The sequence below is a fragment of the Leopardus geoffroyi genome, chromosome A1 (assembly GCF_018350155.1).
Source record: "Leopardus geoffroyi isolate Oge1 chromosome A1, O.geoffroyi_Oge1_pat1.0, whole genome shotgun sequence".
Lineage (NCBI taxonomy): Eukaryota > Metazoa > Chordata > Mammalia > Carnivora > Felidae > Leopardus > Leopardus geoffroyi.
Genome location: NC_059326.1, coordinates 17,410,714 through 17,431,649, shown reverse-complemented (window position 1 = coordinate 17,431,649; position 20,936 = coordinate 17,410,714). Strand labels below are relative to the sequence as shown.

Genomic DNA, 20,936 nt, shown 5'->3' with positions numbered 1-20,936 from the left:
CATTTTTAGCCTCTTAGTACTAACTATGTCAAAAGACGAGTTGTGTTTTGTTTTGTAGGGAGGCTCCTGACTTAGTTTTCTTCTAACTGCTGTACTTCCCCTTCGTCTAGCCTCCTCCAACATACAATCCACATAAGCCGGTCCCTTATCCGATACCTCCGTGCCGGCCACACGCAACTATCGCACCAAGTAAGCAGCAGTTCATACGTTTTTTACTTTTTCTTCTTTTTGCCCTTTATTCTTAAGTTGAAAGTAAATGTTGGTCTATGTACTTGGGAAAATTGGAGCACTTCTGAAATAGGCTCTGATGAGTCTCATTCTGCCCACAGTGCCTTGGTCTACAGCCGCGCAGCAGCCAGTTTAGTTTAGGGCATTTACTTTTTGGTAAATTAATTATAGATTCTTTTTAATCATTATTATGAGTTTTTGCTTTGGTGAATCATCTTGAATCCCATTTCAGTAGTTGGTTTTCAAAGGTATCCTCAACTGTGTGTGCTTGACAGAAGAGGCAGATCATTTAAGTACGGCGGGATCTGCCCGCCATGCCGTTCAGTGAGCTCATGTCCGGAATGAGCCTGCAGTGGGCAATCACAATCTCCAGTTGTCTCATGTGATCTCAGCTTTCTCCTAACAGTAGACCCAAACCGCCACGTAAAAGGCAACTCTATTACGTAACAGTTTTAAAGATTAGATAGCTGTGTTAATACGGTTTGAACTCATGGCCACAGAATGATACTAAATTGTGGTTTTTTCCTCTAATTTTATTTTAGGTGCTTATAACAATGCAGGTCTGGTACCATTAGCCAACGTCATAGCTCCGGGTGTCCCCCCTCCGCCTCCATATACTCCTAATCCAGTAGGAACAGGTAAAATCGTGTTGTTACGGGATGTTAAAAGTAAGAGCTTACTTAGACACAAATGTACGCTTGGAGGGAACAGTTGTTTGCCGTGGTGTGTCCTAACGGGAGAACGCGCTCAGCCTGATGACGGATCTGAGTGTGATGTGCAGGTTCTACCAGAGCGGCCTTGGCCCACCTGTGCGAACATGAGCGAGCTAGAGACAGAGGAACGAGGAACAGTTGCGCGTGAGCAAGAAACTTTGAGAGGCTGTAGAAAAGTACAGTTGACTTAATGAGTATTACCATTTGGGCACATCACTCCTATGTGGGGAGGAAAAGCTTGTAAGAAGGTGCTCAGAGGGGCTTAAACCTCCCCTGGGTTTTCAGTTTACCATTTTCCTTTGAGTCTGTAGGGAACATGGAATTTAGCCTATATTTTCATTTGTGTTCTTTCACAAAAATGTACTATTTCACTTAGGTATTGTTTATTTGACTCCTCTGAGTTTTGTCTTGCTAAGGAAACCCTTCCCCATCCCAGCAGTATGAAAATGTCATCTGTATTCGCTAATTACTTTTATAGGGATTCTTTCTTAACATATAGCTTTTAAGCTACTCACGATTTATTTCTAGATATGTGTAGGGTAGGAATAGAACTTAATTTTTTTTTTCTACCCTTCTCAGAGACCCAGAGTTACTTAATACCATTTATTAACAAATTCTTTTTTAATCACTAGAGTGGTTCTGTTGTTTGCAGCCAGGTACTCTGATGAGAGTTGCTAAACAGTTTTTTCCAAAGTTATCATTTTATTTCTTACCCTTGTTTATGGTACCTTTAGTCTTTAGAGTTTTGTATTTTTGCATAGACAAAGAGAGGCTAGGAAAGAAAAGCTGGAACTGTTTTATCTTGTTTCAGATCTTCTTAACCCTAGGCAGTCCAGGTTATCCGGGTCTTGTAAGACTCTACGGCACCTGGAATTTATTTTCATGTAGGGGTGAAATAGAGGGTCTTCTTAATTTTTTTCCAGAGAGTAGCCCGTCATGCCAGCACCATTTAGTAACTAATCTGTGTTCCCCATTGATTTGAAAGATGCAGTTGTCTTCAGTTTTCATATACACATGTGGTTCTAATTCTGGATTCTTTATTCTGTTCCAGTCTAGTTATTTTATGTTATGATGATATGTTGATTTGATTAGCAGATTTATAGTGTGTTCTGATATCTGGTAAGGCTAGCTTTCTCTTACTATATTTTCTATTTTTCTTACTATATTTGGAAATTTTTTTTTTCTATCTGAACATGAAGATCATTTTATGCAGTTAAAAACAGTTGAACGTATGTGTACATGTATATATATATATATATATATATATATATTTATATAGATACTAATATTATATAATTTTATATCATTAATCATACATGTAATTAATATGTAATTATATAATATATACAGTTATATAAATTTAGAGAGATCTGACATTTTTATGATATTAAGCCTTACTATTCAATCCTGTGTCTGTCTTTATGTCAGGTGGTAGTGATTTTCCCCCAGGGCATATTTTATCTCTTTGAAGATTTTATAGTTTTCTTTATATAGGTTCTTTGCCTTAGGTTTGTCTCTAGAGATTTTAAAGGTATTTTTTATTAAAATTGTAAATGGAATATTTCATTTGTACGTGCTTATTACTAATTACTTATTCTACTTTTTTTTCTTGAAACTCTCTTTGAGTTTTCTAGGTATAAAAAAATGTCAGCTGAGTTATACTTTAAGATAGTTCTTTCTTGCGTGGTGTTACTGGGTATTATTGTCCTTTTTGTTTTCATATTGTAGAAATAACGATATTCGATTTTATGTTTATGTTTACTTTTAATTTTTATTTTAGGGTTTTATTTTGTTGTTAGGTTAGTTGGTTTATAGATTACATATAGCTGGATTCTGATTTTTAAACCAGTGGGAATGAGGCTTAATAGGCATTTTCAGTCATCATAAAAATTGCATATTTGTTCTTAGTCCTTCCATTTTATTTTTGTATTCATTATTAATTTTTTGTCCCAGTTTTTCATTTCCCTTACTTTTGTTTACTTGTATTGGTCACGCTGCTGTTTTATTTTTAATAGCTCCTCTCGCCTTACCCCACCCAAACTTAGAACTTTTGATCACTAGTGATTACTTTGTATTGTTAATGGTTGTCAGTATACAAAAACTTAAGAAAGCTGCTCCCTGCTCCCCTGACTTCACTCTCACTCTCCTTTTTCATCAATATGTGTGTTTTGTTGGAATACCATACGTGTTGCCTTCTGGGCCTCTGAACTTAACGGCCTCTTACTACTTCCTCTCTTCTCTGATCCTCGGTCCTGATGTGCTCATTGTGCTTTTCTGTGAGCAGAAAATTTCTCTAAGTACTTTTTTAAAAGGGCACATATACAGAGTTGTAGATGAAAAACCCAATTCCAGTTAACTTTCTCTTCTTTATTAGAACCTTAGTCTCCTTCTGTAAGCTTACAAAGAAAATATTCCTTATCTTTTGAATTCAGAAGTGTCTTTGATCTTGGAGTTCAGCTATTTCGTCAGGATGTCTAGGTGTGGATCTTAGCATTAATCTTTCACAGAACTCTGTAAGCCCTTTAGATACGAAAATTCAAGTCTTTAAAGCTTAGGAAAATTTTGTTTTCATTATTCCATTAGTTACTGCTTTTTCATCTGTTCTTTCTTTCTCCTTCTGGTACTTTTATTTTGCACTGTATTTGTCTTCTAAGTCTCTTACCTGTTTATTTATATATCCTCTTTTTTTGTTGTATTTTTACCATTTTAAGTGTGATTTTGTTGTTGTTGTTTCTTATTCCCAACTAAGCAATTTAGCTTTTATAATGTTATTTCTAATCTTCACCGTTCTTTACATCTATTGATTTGGAATCAGATTTCTATATCTAAACCTTCACCTTCCCTGCTTATATTTTCTTGCATATCATGTGTGTGTATGTATGTGTTCTCAGTTTGCATTACAAGTTTTTAAAGATTTTTTTTCCTTTCATTGAATCTTTATTGATAGACACCGTATGTTGTGGTTGTTTATTTGTACCAGGTTCCTTAGCCAAGCTATGATCTTTTTTTGCTCACTACGTCAGGGCTTGCAGGTTCCTTCTGCGCCTTGTATCTGTCCCACTGTTTGTTTCTTGGGCATTTACTGTCAAGCTGTGAGGTAATCTTCTTCCCGTTGAATCTCTGACTGATGGTCTAGTTAGGTCCTTTCCCGGGGATGTGGGGGGGGGAGTGTGCTCTTGGGTCCGTGTCACAGGCTTCAAGTCTACCTCCATTAGGGTGGTTCTCGGCAGCTCCTAGCATAGGGCCTTTTGCAGAAGTGTGAGTGCAACAGGAAAGCAGGGCCCCTTTCTTTCTATTTGCTTGGGTCGTCACACGGCCTGTGAGATCGCTCCCTCAGGGGGCAGTGGATTCTGTGCTCGGCATCCGTTTCCCACCTCTAAGTCCTCCTGCACTCGCTCCTGGGTGGCAGTCTCAGGCCATCACCTTTCCGGAAAGTGTTTTTAAATATGTCTGCAAAATATCAATGGTGATTTAAAGCCCGATAAGTTAAGGAGAAGTGGTGGGGGACGGAGGTTAGGGGTCAGTTGCTCATAATGCTGTCAATCTTCACTATAGTTACTACCATTGTCTCCATTTCCTTTCTCTCTCTGTAAGCGTACGTTGTTTTTCCTAACATAGAATGCATCCACATCCTGAGCTTTTCTTTTTTTGATGCCAATCTCTGGTTATTATGGTGGTGATTAACTTGAATAAAACTTGAAATCAACCTTTTTATTTATTTATTTTCATATAGAAAATGAAGACCTTTCCAGTCAGTCAAAACCTACACAGAATCAAAGTAAGTACCAAATTTGCTCCAGACATAGCTGAAGCCTGTCCCGGTTTTCTGCTCCGTTACCCACTGACAACAGTTTGAATTGAATGTATCTGGAATCTATGCTTTGGGGAAAGTTCCTACTTAACGAATTGAATCAATACTTGCTAAAAGTTGCTTGATAGTGGTACATTATATACACAAGGAAACGTACATATTAACTGGGTTTAAAATTAACCATATGCCTTTGTGTCTTATGTGAAAAACTTGCAATATAATGGGAGTGCTATGTGGTATTACATTCCACATTCATTTTACATTATGTAATATTAGAAACCTCATTTTTGTTTTGATAGAAACACATAAGGTTTTTGATAAAAACCCTGTTTCCCAAAAGCTATTTTAAATACTCATTTCAGATTTCATTATTTTCATAAGTATTAGGGGTAGCGTAGTTTAGTGTAGAACAAAAAGTAAGGGTTGCCAAAGCAGAAAGTGGAACTGAAAAAGGAAGATGGAAAATGTCGCCAGCACGATGCCTGCAGGGGGCAGTAGAGCCACAACATTTTCTTCTTCCTCTGGATGAGGATCTTTGTGGTCAGGAAGGAGATGCGAGCCCTCTGGTAGGAGACAAAACTTGTGTGCAAAGCAGCACATGAATCTAATCATTAGAGGGCATAGTTAGGAGCCTCTGTGGGAGAGTTCTCGCCCCTGAGCAGGGTGCCTAAACAGGGCTTTTTAGCTGTGGCTTCTAAAGGAGGTAGCATAATGGGCTGGAAAACACTGAGATGTCAGGACATCGTTTTCTTATCCTGGCTGTGGTGCTGCCTAGCTTTGTGACCATGTCATTTACCTTCTATGAAATGGAGGTTAAGGAAACTTGAGCCTTAATGTTCAGCTTCACTAATCTATTTTTGAAGGGAGTTAAGAGGCATAAGAACCAACGTTAGGAATAGCATACCTTGATTTCCTATGTTGTGAATGTTAGCATGATATTAAGATTTTATTTGCCTTTTGAATAATACCAAGAAACGAAAAGATAAATTAGGATAGTGGTTAAGGATGTGGGTCTGGGGTTCAAATTTTGGTTCTATCACTTAATAGCTGCATGACCCTTTTAAAATTATTATTATGATAAGATCTCAAAGAGATCTACCCTCTTAAATTTTTTAGTACACAATACAGCATTGTTAACTGTAGGCATAGTGTCATACAACAGATTTCTGGAATTTATTTATTAGCTTGCATAACTGAAACTTTATTCCCTATCTTTTTAAGTTTACTAACTTATTTTGAGAGGGAGAGGGCACGCATGTGTCCATGGGAGCAGGTGAGGGGCAGAGAGAGAGGGAGAGAGAATCCCAGACAGGCTCCATGCTGTTGTGCAGATCCTGGGCACGGGGCTTGAACTCATGAACCATGAGATCATGACCTGAGCCAAGATAAGAGTCGGACACCCAACCAACTGAGCCACCCAGGTGCCCTGAACCTTAATTCCCTTTGAAAACTACTTAATAGCTATATGATCTTCTAACAAATTGCTTTAACCACACCAAGCTGCAGATTGCCCGTCTGTAAGATGGGGTTTTTAGTACCTATCTCAGAGGGTTATGTGAGGACAAATGAAATGACAGACATAAAGTACTTGGCACAGTATCTACTGTTTTATGGTTGACACCCAAATTACGTGACAGGAAAGTAGTATTTATCATGGTATATTTTTGGAGTTTTTTCGATTTGTTGTTGTCTTGTCACATTTTAACTGTAGGCACTACGATCAACAGTGCATGACTTTTGCTCTGTTATATAAAAAGATCTCCAGTCTTTTGGAGGCTGCTATAAAGAATGATGTGGGACAGTTTGGTCTTATCTTATGATCTGTCATTAACTGCATGGTCCTCAGCATGTCATTGTATAAAATAGTGAATTCTCAAATATTTCCCAACCAATGTTGACCTAAATAAATTTTTAGTACATTATTTAGTACAAAACTAGGTATATATTCCTTGAGCTTCTGCTCATGAAACAAATGCCAACAAAAGTACAAATCCATTTTTCATATGTTCTCTAAATTTAAAATAGCTAGGCTTTCTTTTCTTGAAATTACTGGCAATGACATGAATATGGTACAGGCCTCTTGGTTTGAAGTGTATGTGTTTATATATATTACTGTTTGTCTATTCTGCCATTTTTCCTTTTTTTAAAAAAAGTTTATTTTTGAGAGAGAGCGAGCGTGAGTGGTGTAGGGGCGGAGAGAGAGGGAGAGAGAGAATCCAAAGCAGGCTCTGTGCTGTCAGCATGGAGCCCCATGTGGGTCTCAAACTCACCAAACCATGAGGTCATGACCTGAGCTGAAATCAAGAGTCAGACACTTAAGTAACTGAGCCACCCCGGCGGCCCTCTTTTTGAAACTACTGTAAATTTGTTCAGCCCAATATAGCATCTTTTGGCCGTCTCAGTACGAATGGATTATGTGTATGTTATTTTCTTCCATTCTTTTCCTATGGTCCCTTCCCCACCATGATTCGTATAGTACATTACTTCATTGACCATGTCAACTTTTTTATGTAAGAGTCTTTATTATGCATAAACTTAGAAACTTGAGTCTTAGCCCATGAAAATATCTTTCAGTTGATTATCACTGCAAAAGGAACATTCTCTGCCTATAACTGAAACAGACTTCGATATGAGCGTAGCAGCAGACGATAGTTGTCATTAGGACTTCAGCAACCTAAGTCATGCTTTCCACTTGACACTAACAAGATCATCAAAGGCTAACATTGTCACTAAATTGATTCAGGGAGAAGGCACAGATTATCCCCCAAAATACTTACAGTAATTATTCGTAGAGTTTATCAGAATAAAAATGTGATAGCCAACTATAGTACAGTTCTTCAGAGTAAGTCCTTGGATGGGTCTGGTAACTATAGTTGAGGTAATGGTGATATATCTAGTGTGGCAAACATTTATTAGATGCCATGCACAGCGCCAGGTGTTAAGGCTCTAAAGATGAATTAGATACAGCTTTTGCCCCTAAGGGAGCTCTAGGACAAAGCAAATATTAGAGGTTGAGATTGCGTAGAGGAGAGGAGGCAGTATGAGAAAATGCTTGGGAGAAAAAGCTGTATAGGTTATAAACTGGAATATCAAGTTCAACTCACCGAGTGGCCATAATGCTGGAGAAATAGGCATGAATCCTGGAAGGCCTCCAAGGAAAGTGATGTCCCAAAAGCTCCTAAGAGGGGCAATGACTTGTTATTACTGTAGGTAAGTGGTTTGAAAGAATGAAAAGTAAAGTCAGTACACCAACACTAACCACAAAATAAATTTTTAATTTTTAAAAATTGGGAAAATATGAAAAGAGAATTTGCTAATTTCTCAAGGCTTTCTCCATGTGCATCGGAGGGCTCTTCTGAGCAGAGTCTAGATAGAAGACAGCTAGCTCTAACGGAGGCTCCGCAGTGCAGATCAGGGTCGTAGAGTCAAGCAACGTGGGTGCCAGAATAGCCCCTTACACCTGTCACTGGTTTTCTTTGTGTTTGTTAAATGTCACAGACATTTTGCTATTTCTCTTGGGTTACAATTTGACACTTCAGCATGGTGACAGATTCTTGCCTCTTTCTTCCCTCCATAGCATTCTCCACCCCAGGAAGTCAACTCTTCTCTCCTCATGGTTCCAACCCTTCAACACCGGCTGCAACTCCAGTCCCCACTGCATCCCCAGTCAAAGCAGTAAATCATCCGTCAGCACTGGCAGCTGCTACCGTTTCTGGGATGAACATGCCGAGTACTGTCCTCCCTGTGTTCCCAGGGCAGGTCTCCGCGGCCGTCCCTACGCCTCAGCCAGCAACGCCAAATCCGACAGTCATCCGAACCCCTTCCTTGCCTGCGGCGCCCGTTACTTCCGTCCACAGCACAACTGCGGCTCCCGTCCCGTCCGTTTTCTCTGGCCTGGTTCCCCTGCCGGGTCCCCCTGCACCTTCCGTCCCAACCCCTCAGGCCACGTCCACACCTCGGGCCGCTCCTGCTTCCAGCGAAACCTTCGCTTCTACGTCTGCCCCTTTCCCCGGCCTCCCCTTTGCTGCCACCTCTACCGCTGCTTCTACCAACAACCCGAATTCCGCCTCTCTGTCCTCAGTGTTTGCGGGCCTCCCCTTGCCCTTAACACCCACATCCCAAGGCGTGTCCAAACCTGCCCCTCCTGTACTTGCCGGCGGCTCTGCCCCCAGCGTGGCTTGTCCCCTCGGTGCAAACAGTCCTCTTCTGTCTGCTTTAAAAGGCTTTCTGACCTCAAATGACACCAGTTTAATCAACTCATCCGCTCTGTCCTCTGCTGTTACAAGTGGGCTGGCTTCACTGTCTTCTCTGACTCACCCGAACCCTGACTCCCCCGCTCCAGGCCCCAGCAAGTGCTACGCCCCCTCGGCCGTGCCCGCCGCGCAGAGGTCGTCCACCCCCGGGTTGGCCATGTTCCCGGGCCCGCCGGCTACCGTGGCCAATTCGGCCTCCACGCCATCTACTTTGCCCGCACATTCTCCCCTGGTGACGCCGGCGTCGTGTCCCGCCTCCGTGCCGGTCAGCGGGGGCTCGTCGGCTCCGCTCTTGCAGGGCCCCCACCCGGGTAACTCGGAGCTGCACGGCGCGTCCGCCCCCGCCGTCACCACCATCCCTGTCATGATCAAAACCGAGCCCACGAGCCCCACTCCCTCGGCCTTCAAAGGCCCCTCTCACTCGGCGAATCCCCCCCACGGCACTTTAGGTTTGGGGACGCTGGGCCGCGCGTACACGTCCGCGTCGGTGCCCATCACTCTGTCTACTTGCCTTAACCCCGCCCTGTCGGGCCTCCCCAGCTTGCCCGCCCCCCTGAACGTGTCCAACCCGCTCTCGTCCATCTCCCTCCCGCCGCACGCTTCCTCCGCGCCCATCACTCCGGTGTTCACGGCTCTTCCTCCGTTCACGTCTCTGACCAGTAATTTCCCTCTAACTGGCAACCCGTCTCTCAACCCCTCCGTGTCTCTTCCAGGGTCGTTACTAGCCACCTCGTCTGCGGCGGTCACGTCCACGCCCGTGCCCGCCGCCAGCTCCACCGCAGCCGTGCTCCCGGGGCTTGCGGCCTCGGCGCCGGCCTCGGCGGCCCCTTTCCCCCTTAACCTGTCCACTGCCGTCCCCTCCCTCTTCTCGGTCACGCAGGGACCTCTGCCGGCCTCAAACCCCTCGTACCCCGGCTTCTCCGTCTCCAACACCCCCAGCGTCGCCCCCGCGCTCCCCTCATTCCCGGGGCTGCAGGCGCCGTCCACGGTGGCCGCCGTCGCCCCGCTGCCCGTCGCTGCCACGACCCCGTCCCCGGCTCCCGTCCTCCCGGGATTCGCCTCAGCGTTTAGCTCCAATTTCAACTCTGCTCTCGTTGCCCAGGCCGGGTATGTGGCTCGTGTGTGGGGAGGCTGCGGTCGTTCTTGGCCTACCTTGTGGCTTAGAGTCTTGCGAGCAAAATCTCATTGTTCGCTGGTGCTGCAGTCTGGTTTTTCGGGGCCAGAACTTCAGTACCCAGGACACGGGGAGCTCTGCAGCCACGTTGAGAGCAGCGTGTGCAGTATTAACGCCCGCGCAGGCAGTTGTAGTGTTTGTCATGTGTCGTCATTATAAACCAGCGGGAAGTATTCTATGCAAAACACAGACTTCCTGAATTCAGAATAACGTACTGTGTACGAGAAAGTACATTTGCTATCAGTGAGTGGCTGACTTTTAGGGTTCCTTCCAACAGAGAAATTTAAAGTTTGTTTTACGTCTTAAGGTGGTATTTGACAGATATAGAAGCAATAGCTTTTGTCTTCGCCGCATTTTGACCTATTCTTCTGTCTATTGTTTTAGCCTGTCATCTGGCCTTCAAGCTGCAGGCAGTTCTGTTTTCCCAGGCCTGTTGTCCCTCCCAGGTATCCCCGGGTTCTCCCAGAATCCGTCCCAGTCATCCTTGCAGGAATTACAGCATAATGCAGCTGCACAGTCTGCCTTGTTACAGCAGGTAAGCAGGCAGGGTCCACCGGGAGTTCAATGGCAAGACCCGGAGGTGGCTTCTGTAGTGGTGACCTGGCTGTGCAATAATGGTAGCCCAACGTTGGCCACAAAATGGCTCGTAGCAGAATGTTTGCAGACTTACGATTAATCTCCCCAAATGTGCAGATTATCCTCGTCCTCCTTCAGGAGAGTAACAAAGGTGCTGGGGTCTATTCGTCTGTATGAATTCTTTTCCCGCTTTGAGACTTTCAGATCTTAGTTTAGAGCTTACAAATGGAATCTTCATATGTGTCCGTTAAATTTGAGCTGGTCTTTTATAATTTAAGCTGAAATAATGGACCATTAAAGCATATTTTCTCTAGAAATCTTACTTTTTGGAAAGAATATGAAGTCTCTCAGTGGTATCTCTCCTTACCTCCAGCATCTGAAGTATTTTGAACGTTTCTTAAAAATTTCAGGAGAATAAGCAGACTTAATCTTGTCCCAGTGTTTGTTTTGTTTTGTTGTTTTTTTGTTCTTTCCCATTCTAAATATCTGTGGTGGGGTGTAAGCACAAGCAAGTACAGACTTGAATGAATTTGGCACTTGCTAACCTGCACCTTCTTTCTATCAGGTCCATTCAGCTTCGGCTCTGGAAAGCTATTCAGCTCAGCCAGATGGATTTCCTAGTTATCCTTCGACACCAGGAACACCATTCTCTTTACAACCAGGCTTGTCCCAAAGTGGGTGGCAGTGAATATATTTTCATTTGTATTCTCCTCCGGAGCGACATCGGATATGCCTAAGGACTGCAGTGAACAATCTGACTAATGTGAGGTTGGCTGACATTCTCAGAACATGAGAATGAGGATAATCTTGGGGAAATTGGGATAAGAGTTTAGAACAATGACGATTGCATTTTTTAATGGTTTTAAGTATGAACACTCCCCTATGTAAATATGCTGATGACGAACTGTACGGAGAATAGTATTAAAAAGGTGTTCGGGGACTTTTCATCTCCCACCCTGTGAAATTTTGAGTCATGTATGTGATCTGTGTGGGAAGAATACTAAAGAGGAGGTTGAACTCTTTATAGCCGAATACAGCCTTAAATCTGCTTGTATAGCATCCACTGACAGAAGTAATAGTTGTGCCTCAGACTCATGGGTTGCATTTGGCCCTGGGGGCATTACTGCCCTTGGAATGCATGAGTGGTTCCTGTTAGCATCGATGGAACGCAGTACTCCGTATGTAGCCACAGAAGGGAACTTGAAACCCACCGTTATTTCTAACTTCTGACATTTATGCGCAAACATTTACTGCTGAATTTAACTTAATATATTTCAGGTAAGTGAAAATGGTGCTTAATACAGTCTTTAGAATGACTTTCAGGTGTTTTCGACTAAAAATGTATCCAGAACTACTTTCTTACAGAAACGCAAGTAAGGCTTGTGATGATTGGCCTTCGACACTTATTTCTTAATCTCAGCAGTATCCGAGCGAGTGAGGGACATTTGACTGACCATAGGGCCACCTCTATTACTCATTGTACTCCGGAAGCTCTTGGTGAATGTTTACAATCACGGGACATAGTATTTCTATTTGTACTTCAAGTCCAACGCTTCTCCAAAAGTCTGATGTGACAACCAATAGAGAAGACTTGCTCTGTTAGTAAACATGAAGTGTGTGCTCTAAGGGTCTGTGGTAGCATCGAATGTGAGTGAATGTCATTCATTAACGGGAAGAACTGCCACATTCGGCGGGGGGGCGGGGGTGGGGAGTAGTAGGGAGAATGATTTTCAATCTTAAAAGTGTAAACTATAGAATCTACTGTAGTACATTTCAGCATCTAGAAGTTTTACTTTTATAAAGATGGTGTCTGGAAGATGTTGCTAATGTATTTTCCTTCAACACGGGGAACAAACTTTTTAAGTATATTAATAAATATTCCTGTATGGTTAGTTTTTAACAGTTTTTTAAAATAAACTTTATGGATATGACAAATATAAGTGTTTTATTAAGTGCTTTGACAGGCTTTTTAATTGTTCATATACGCTAATACATAGAGCATAATTTTATCCAAATTCAGTTGAAACTCCACATAGACTACTGATGGCTCAGTCCTTTAAATGGTATCTTACGTGAAAGTTCTATTATAACCAACACTAGAAACAAGCTATTGATGCCTTAAATTATCTGCAAACAAAGAATGTAACTGCATAGTTACTCCGATGCCAGTTGCTGGAAGTTGTCATTTGTTCTAAGTTTACACTTATAAAAATTTTTAAAGATTATTTTTTTTATATGTTGACCACCCAAAAAAATTTACTGAATGAGTAATCGCTCTATAGTGCTTCCTGCTGCCAGGTTTAGTTTACCATCCAACGAGCCCCTATTCTCACAGCAAAGGAGCTATGTCCTGTTCATCTTTCAGATGCATTCCTGGCCTCTTGTGCATATCAGGCACTTCAAGGTTTACATAAAAATGGAGAGAACATTTTTGGAGCACTTGTAATAATGACTGGGGTCTGGTTTTATGTATCTCATAACCCTCTGAAGGAAGTACTAGCAACTTAATTAACCAGATAAATAAGTCAAGATGTAAGTCCAACAGTGAGTAAATGGTAAATTTGAACCACGCATTTAATACCAATACGAGGGTACTTGTACTACCAAGTGCTTTGAAAATAACATAGGAGAGGGGCGCCGGGGTGGCTCAGTGGGTTAGGCATTGACTCTTGATTTCGGCTCAGACCAAGATCTCACAGTTCGTGAGTTTGAGCCCCGTGTCAGGCTCTGCGCCTGCTTGAGATTTTCTCTCTCCTCTCTGCCCTTCCCCCACTCATGCTCCTTCTCTGTCTCTCTCTCAAAATAAATAAAATTTCAAAAACTATTTAGGAGAGAAGGTGAGTACCTTTCTGCCTGAGGGAGTCCAGAAAGCCTTCTTAGTGACCTAAAAAGTCTTAGGATGAGTAAGAAATAACATCCCTCATGGAGACCCAGTGTGACAGACTAGGACAACAATATCATCCTGTAACTGGACGGAGTCTGAATGAAGTTTGTAGTTTGGGAGACTCGAAAAAGCAAGGGGCCTGATTGTAAACCATGCTAAGGGCTTGGGCCTTTGTTAGAGGTCAGCAGTTTGAAATAGAAAGCACTTTGCAAAAAATCACTTAGGCTGCAGCACGGAGGTTGGATTAGAGGTAGAACACTGGATGGTTTTTACAGAAATCTAAAAAGGAAGATGATGAAGATCTGCATTATGGAAAGGGATTAATGTGTCCTTGAATGTAGGGAAATGTACCTCTTCATTCTCTTTCCATAAAGCCCCACAGTCTCTGTGGGATTTGCAAACACTGTTAATTCATATAATCGGTTAACCTTAATTTTCAGCCTTACCACTTGACTTGGTGAATCTAGTCAAGACTTTCTTCCCTCCAAGCCTCATCCTAGATGAGAACGGGCACTGTTGTTTGTGGTGTCCACAGATTGTTAGTGTGGCTACATTGAGGCACAGGTTACGCTCCCATCACAAGTGTATTGCAGGGGTGACGGTGAGACCTGTACCATTTCTTGTAGGCTCATGAGTTCAAAGTGGATGGACCAAGACTTTTCAATATTAGAAACAATTAAGGAATAATATCTTTTACATCACTTGAAAAAATAAAAATCAATGAACTTTCTAGAATTTAACTTCTAGGGCCCTACAGCCAATTGCTTGAAGAAATTGGATTCCAAAGATTACTGGTGGGGACTTTGTGACATATGTCCATATTCAAGTGGAGATCAAAGAAGTCCAACTGAAAGAATTATGGACTGACTGACCATGACAACTGTGGGTTGAGCCAAAGTTGTTTTTAAAAAGGGCTACCTTGGGGCGCCTGGGTGGTACAGTTGGTTAAGCATCTGACTCTTGGTTTCGGCTCAGGTCATGATCTCAGGATCATGAGATTGAGCCCTGGGTCAGGGTCTGCGGTGAGTGTGGAGCCTGCTTGGGGTCCTCTTCCTCTTTCTCAGCGTCCCCTCTGCTCGTACTCACTCCCTGTCCCTCTCTCTAAAAAAATAATAAATAAAATAATAAAAAGGGCTACCTTGAAGATTATGACAGACCTTGGAGGAACTAAGGCGATTGGTAGTAGGAGGAATCACATGTGAAATTCCTTAAAGTAAAATTTATTGACTTAAAAAGACTTCAAATCAAATTTAATGAGCCTTTGTTGTTCCTAAAGATGACACAAGACTAGTAAACAAATGTCCCATTTGGGTCAGTTAAGAGAGAAAATATTGGGCAACACTGGCAAGTCAGTTGCGAAAGGAGATCAAAATTAAAGTATTCCCAGGTCCTTGTATTCAGGAGGGGCATTTTGATACTAAGTAAATATTTAAATTTCTAATTTAATTTATATCTCATGAAAGTTTTATAGTACGAGTTAAAAGCCATTGGTGTTTTTATTTTTTTTTTAATTTTTTTTTTTTAACGTTTATTTATTTTTGAGACAGAGACAGAGCATGAACGGGGTAGGGTCAGAGAGAGAGGGAGACACAGAATCCAAAACAGGCTCCAGGCTCTGAACCGTCAGCCCAGAGCCCGACGCGGGGCTCGAACTCACAGACCACGAGATCGTGACCTGAGTCAAAGTCGGACGCTTAACCGACTGAGCCACCCAAGCGCCCCGCCATTGGTGTTTTTAACTCCTAATTGGTACAGAGGGAAAGTGGAGGAAGATAAAACACCAAGAACAAGGCACAGAAAAGTGGAAGAAACCAGCACATGGTGAGATGTCATACTGTATGTTGGTTTCACAACACTTGGAAATGGAAAGGAGGCGGGAGGCTCAGAAGGCTTTTTAGCCTCATTCTACTGCATAGACTCTTCCAAGAGAATATGAGGAAATGTTCCTCAACTCACTCTTACAGACCAATTTAATACTAACACTCAGACAAGCGTAGAATGAGAAAGAAAAAATGCAAGTCAGGGGCACCTGGGTGGCTCAGTCCGCTCAGTTGACCGTCAACTTCAGCTCAGGTCATGGTCTGGCGGTCTGCGAGTTCGAGCCCTGCATCGGGCTCTCTGCTGACAGCTCAGAGCTTGAAGCCTGCTTCGGATTCTCGGTCTCCCTCTCTCTCTCTGCCCCTCCCCTGCTCATGCTCTGTTTCTCTCTCTCTCTGTCATAAGTAAACATTAAAAAAAATTTTTTTAAAGACAAAAAAAAGAAAAAAATGCAAGTCAACTTTACTCAAGAAAATAGTGAAATATAAAATATTAGCACAAATTTATTCCTAAGAAACGATACACCATAATCAAGTTGGATTTGCGCCAGGGGTAAGGGATAGATTTATTAGCAGTAAAGCAAAGATAAAATTAAATGTTCAGTCATCACTAACAAATGGGGAGAAACCATTTTCTCAGTCTATAAAAAATGGTTAATGAAACTCAATCACGATAATGGTTAAAAAACATACACTTAGCAAACCAGGAAAAGAAGGAAGCTTTATCAGGTAAGGAAATCTATAAAAATAGAGCACACATTATTCATAACTGGAATTTTATAAAAATCCCTTTAAAATCAGAGACTGGTCAAGTAAAACGTAATTCAGCATTGTACTACACACTCTAATGTGCTAAGGTACAAAAAACTAAAACATAATTGGAAAAGAAGATATAAAGCTTAGTGAGATTTAAAAATATATATTCAAAAGTCAGTTGCATTTTCAAATATGAGGAACAGCAAAAAATGCCATTCAAACAAAGGGAAACGCCAGGCAATGGAATACTACTCAGCACTGAAAAAAGGAGGTATCAGGCTATTGAAAGACAGTGGAACTTTTCATGTATAATACTAAGTGAAAAGCCAATCTGAAAAAGCTTCCCTATGATTCTACCTAAGTGACATTCTGGAAAAGGAAAAGGAAACCATGGACAGAGTGGAAAGGCCAGTGGTTGCTAGAGTTTGGGGGGGGGGGGCGCAGGGAAGGATGCAGAGGTGGAGGGAAGAGGATTTTTTAGGGCAGTGAAAGTAGTCTGTATGATACTATAGCGATGGATGACATCCTCCTGATAGTATACATTTTTGCAAACTCGTAGAATGTACATCAAGAGTGAATCCTAATGCAAACTCTAATGAGTACGGAGAATTTTTTTTAACTATATGACAATCATTAAAGAGAAACTATTTAAATGGAGGATCCACAATCATCATGGTTACAAATAATACACACTCTTCTCAAGACCATGAAGAACCTGCTCTACCAAACACCAACAGTTATTAGGCCTTAGAAATTAAGACAATAAAGAATTCATTGGAGATAAAATGATAGTGGAATATAATAAGGAAACCATGAAAACCCACTCGTAGGGAACTAATTTATAACAACTGGCACGGAAGATCAGTTAGATATTTGACTATTTGTTTATCAGGTGCCGTGATAACTGGTTATTTCTGTGAAAGAAAATTAAAATGGATCCCTACACTATGCCATGCCCAAAAAGCAACTCTAGGTAGATTAAAGACTTAAAGTCAAAAAGAACAAATAACTCTTAAAGCTTTCAAAGAAAATATAGGAGGAGCACCTGGGTGGCTCAGTCGGTTGAGCGTCCGACTTTGGCTCAGGTCGTGATCTCATGGTCCGTGGGTTCGAGCCCCGCGTCGGGCTCTGTGCTGACAGCTCAGAGCCTGGAGCCTGCTTCGGATTCTGTGTGTGTGTCTCTCTCTCTCTGTTCTCCCCTGCTCACGCGCTGTCTCTCTCTCAAATAAATAAACATTAAAAATGTAAAAAATAAATAAAACATAAGAGCATATCCTTAAGACCATAGAAAGGGAAGGATTTTTAAATAAGGTGTACCAAGCACTAAATATATTGAAGCTTCCTATATTTGATATCATAGGCATCATTAAAAAGATGAAAAGATAAGCCACAATGGGGAGAATTATATTTACCACTCATGTAACTATCAAGAATCAATATATATGTCGATATATATTGATATCTATCTATGTATATAGAAAGGGGATGAAGCTTAGGAAGAATACTCAAATAGCTTTAGTGGTGTTGGTTATGTTCTAGTTCTGAGGTTGGGTAGTATATTTATTGCCCCTTTTATTCAATAAATACACGCACACATTATATACATACACACATTGTATATATTATTCCACATGCATCATCAAAATTCCTATAACAAAAATCTATTTAATAGAATGCTTTCTAATGGGTAGAATATTTCATTGGTGGGGGGAGTATATTTGGGTAGAGATATTTCATCAGCTGATAGTTGAAAATACTTATTATTCTGGAGAGAAATCTAGGCCAGATTGGCAATTTGGGGAGTTATCGCTACATAAATATCCATACGGATCTGCAGACTTCATTCGTTATTTAAAGATGTGGAAATTCAAGAACTGTATACACGAGAATGAATAAAATAGAATGGATGATATATACTGGTGAAAAGTTAATGAAATCAGAGCACTTCATCGTTTAAAGAAAAGGGAACATTTTCCTAAGGGAGTAGGAAACGTCCTGGAATGTATTTGTGCATCTTAGCAAGAAACGATGGTGGGTGACCAGTGGCGGGAGAGCATTCCTGAAACCTGAAGCTTGGGGAAGAAGACAGGTCTATGGCTAGAAGGAGTTGTTTCAAGATAGCGTTTGTGCTCTACGATGAACATTCAGGGAAAATCAAATATACATATTTAGGGACATCTTGCATATCAGGAGCTGGAATGGAATTAGGGCTTCTAAACACACAGCTGTCCGAAAACAAACAAGTAAACAAACAAAAACCAAACAACTGTCGTCATTCAGGACTTTGCCCTAGTTCAGTACTTGACAGAATGAAAATGTAGAAACACACGGGAAAATGCCCATTGGGAGTACATTCCAGCAATTCCTGACCGGTTTCATTCCCCCACCTTCACCACTCCCCCACGATGGGGGGGAGAAAATTCCAGTAACGGGGCCCACAATGGTTTATACTTTAGACAAGAGAGGAGGAAACCTAGAAAAGGATCCCGTGTTTCATTCATCCCCGGAGGCCTGCTTGTTCCTTGCTTGGTGAAATCAGTCTTGCTTTCTAGGTTGAGATACAACGTTTTGCAGGAAGAAGAAAAACAGTTGCTTAGTCATCTTCCACAGGGATGTATGTGTCGCAAGCGCGCTGCAGGCTCCCGCCAGCCGCCACCAGGGAACAATTACTGCTCCTGTTGTTTTCAGCGTTGCGCCTGCGTGATGGGCAGCGCTGGCGTTAAGTGCTATTTGGCGAGTAGTAAGGGCGGTATTTAGAAATGACCTGAACTCGTACTTCCCATTTTGCAGCATGACTGTGGAGGGTCGTCCGATTCGAAGGGCAAGGGGCTTCCTGTGCCAGGCAAGGAGAGTCCGTGACCGAGTCGCAAGAAATGATGGAAATAGGAAGTTTTCCTGTTGCTCTTTTCCATGAGAGGTTAGTCCCAAAGTGACGATGACGCAGTGATTAAGCAGAGGCCAGGAAGAAACAGAGTGGAATGCACGGATTCACAGAGCCGGGAACCCGGGGGCGGACCCCCAGTTTTCAAATTTGCAGCAAGTTGGAGAAGCCTTAGGCAAGCGAGAGGTGGGGAGTGCTTTGATTCACCTAACCAATCCCTACTCGAGCATACATTTGCTGGAGGCAAGGATGAATGAGTACTGTGGAGGTTAGCCCAACATCCTCATTTCAGAAAGAGAACTGACTTCTGAGAAATGCAGCTCAGCTGTCATCGACGGTAATAATAGTCACCATTTATTAATGGTATTAATCCAATGGTAATTATTTGATAACATAATGAGTATTTTACACGGAACATTTCATATACTTCTCATGCAGACAACTCTGATAGAGACCATTATCAAACCCATTTTACAGATTAAAACAAAACACAACATGAAGGCGGGGGGCGGGGTGGTAAATGAGTTACCCAGTGTCACATGATCAGTTTGTAGGAGAGCCAAGACTTCTTTATACCCAGGCGGTGCGAGCCCAGGGCCTGCTTTCTTACCCACTGTGCCTCTGGCATGATTTCCACATCAAGCCATAACCAAGGATGTATGGGCGCAATGCAGAGAAAAGTATTCTACAGCAGACACACGAACTCTGTGCACACGTATCTGTTTTAATCTGAGTTTCTGGTCCCTGGCCTCCTTTCCCAAAGTTCTAATATTCCATATTAATTCTTATAATTACAAACTGTGCGTGACAGTTTTTGGCTATTACTGTAATTTGAGTTTGTAGAGGAGGCAATTAAGAGTATCGAGTAGTTGGCAAAAGTACCCCACAATCTGGGAGAAGACAATAGCTAGATAGTTGGGGAAGAAAGACCGGAAAAGACAGGATGACCTGGGAAAGATCCGAGTTTGTTCTTTATCGCTTTGTTTTCACACCTGGGAAACAAAATATTGTTTGGAATATTGATATAAAAAAGATGAACATCGGGGTGCCTGGGTGGCTCAGTCGGTTGAGCGTCCGATTTCGGCTCAGGTCATGATCTTGTGGTTCGTGAGTTCGAGCCCCGCATCGGGCTCTGTGCTGATGGCTCAGAGCCTGGAGCCTGCTTCGGATTCTGTGTCTCCCTCTCTCTCTGACCCTCCCCCGCTCATGCTCTGTCTCTCTCTCTCTGTCAAAAATAAATAAAACATTAAAAAAAAAAAAGATGAACATCATTAAAGTAGAAGATTGGCTCTTTCTTTTTTTTTTTTTTTTAATTTTTTTTCAACGTTTATTTATTTTTGGGACAGAGAGAGACAGAGCATGAACGGGGGAGGGGCAGAGAGAGAGGGAGACACAGAATCAGAAACAGGCTCCAGGCTCTGAGCCATCAGCCCAGAGCCCGACGCGGGGCTCGAACTCACGGACCGCGAGATCGTGACCTGACTGAAGTCGGACGCTTGACCGACTGCGCCACCCGGGCACCCCTGGCTCTTTCTGTAGTAGAGGAAGACCTACATTGTCCTTGACCGTAAGTGGTATGATGAAAAAAGCACTCCTGAGACAGGAGCCTGGGGACCTGAATTCGAGAAACAGGGTTGCCATTTGTGAGCTGTTATTGTTGACAAGTTACTTATTCATTCATTCTACATGTATCTGTTGGGCATCAGCTATGTGCCTGGGTTGTTCTAATGCTGCAGGTGCCATGGCACAAAAATAAAGAACTAGTCACATCCCTTAAGCAAGTTATGGTATAGTTCAGGGGTCATCAAACATTTTCTGTAAAGGGATAGATAGAAAATATTTC

The 20,936-nt window shown here is 42.2% G+C and overlaps 1 protein-coding gene and 1 non-coding gene across 2 annotated transcripts in view; both read left to right on the top strand.

The window, feature by feature from the left end:
* PROSER1 (proline and serine rich 1) overlaps window positions 1–12,692 on the top strand; it is a 28,373-nt gene extending 15,681 nt beyond the window's left edge. The window contains exons 8-13 of the mRNA XM_045474850.1: window positions 111–189; window positions 771–866; window positions 4,675–4,719; window positions 8,330–10,112; window positions 10,564–10,714; window positions 11,321–12,692. Coding sequence (XP_045330806.1) covers window positions 111–189; window positions 771–866; window positions 4,675–4,719; window positions 8,330–10,112; window positions 10,564–10,714; window positions 11,321–11,443 — 2,277 coding nt within the window. The 3' untranslated portion in view covers window positions 11,444–12,692. The remainder of the gene's footprint in view (window positions 1–110; window positions 190–770; window positions 867–4,674; window positions 4,720–8,329; window positions 10,113–10,563; window positions 10,715–11,320) is intronic.
* A 1,434-nt stretch (window positions 12,693–14,126) lies between these two features.
* On the top strand, window positions 14,127–14,258 carry LOC123582117. Its single transcript, XR_006704212.1, has one exon. It is a non-coding gene; the product is annotated as a small nucleolar RNA SNORA1 (small nucleolar RNA).
* The last annotated feature ends 6,678 nt before the right edge of the window (window positions 14,259–20,936 follow it).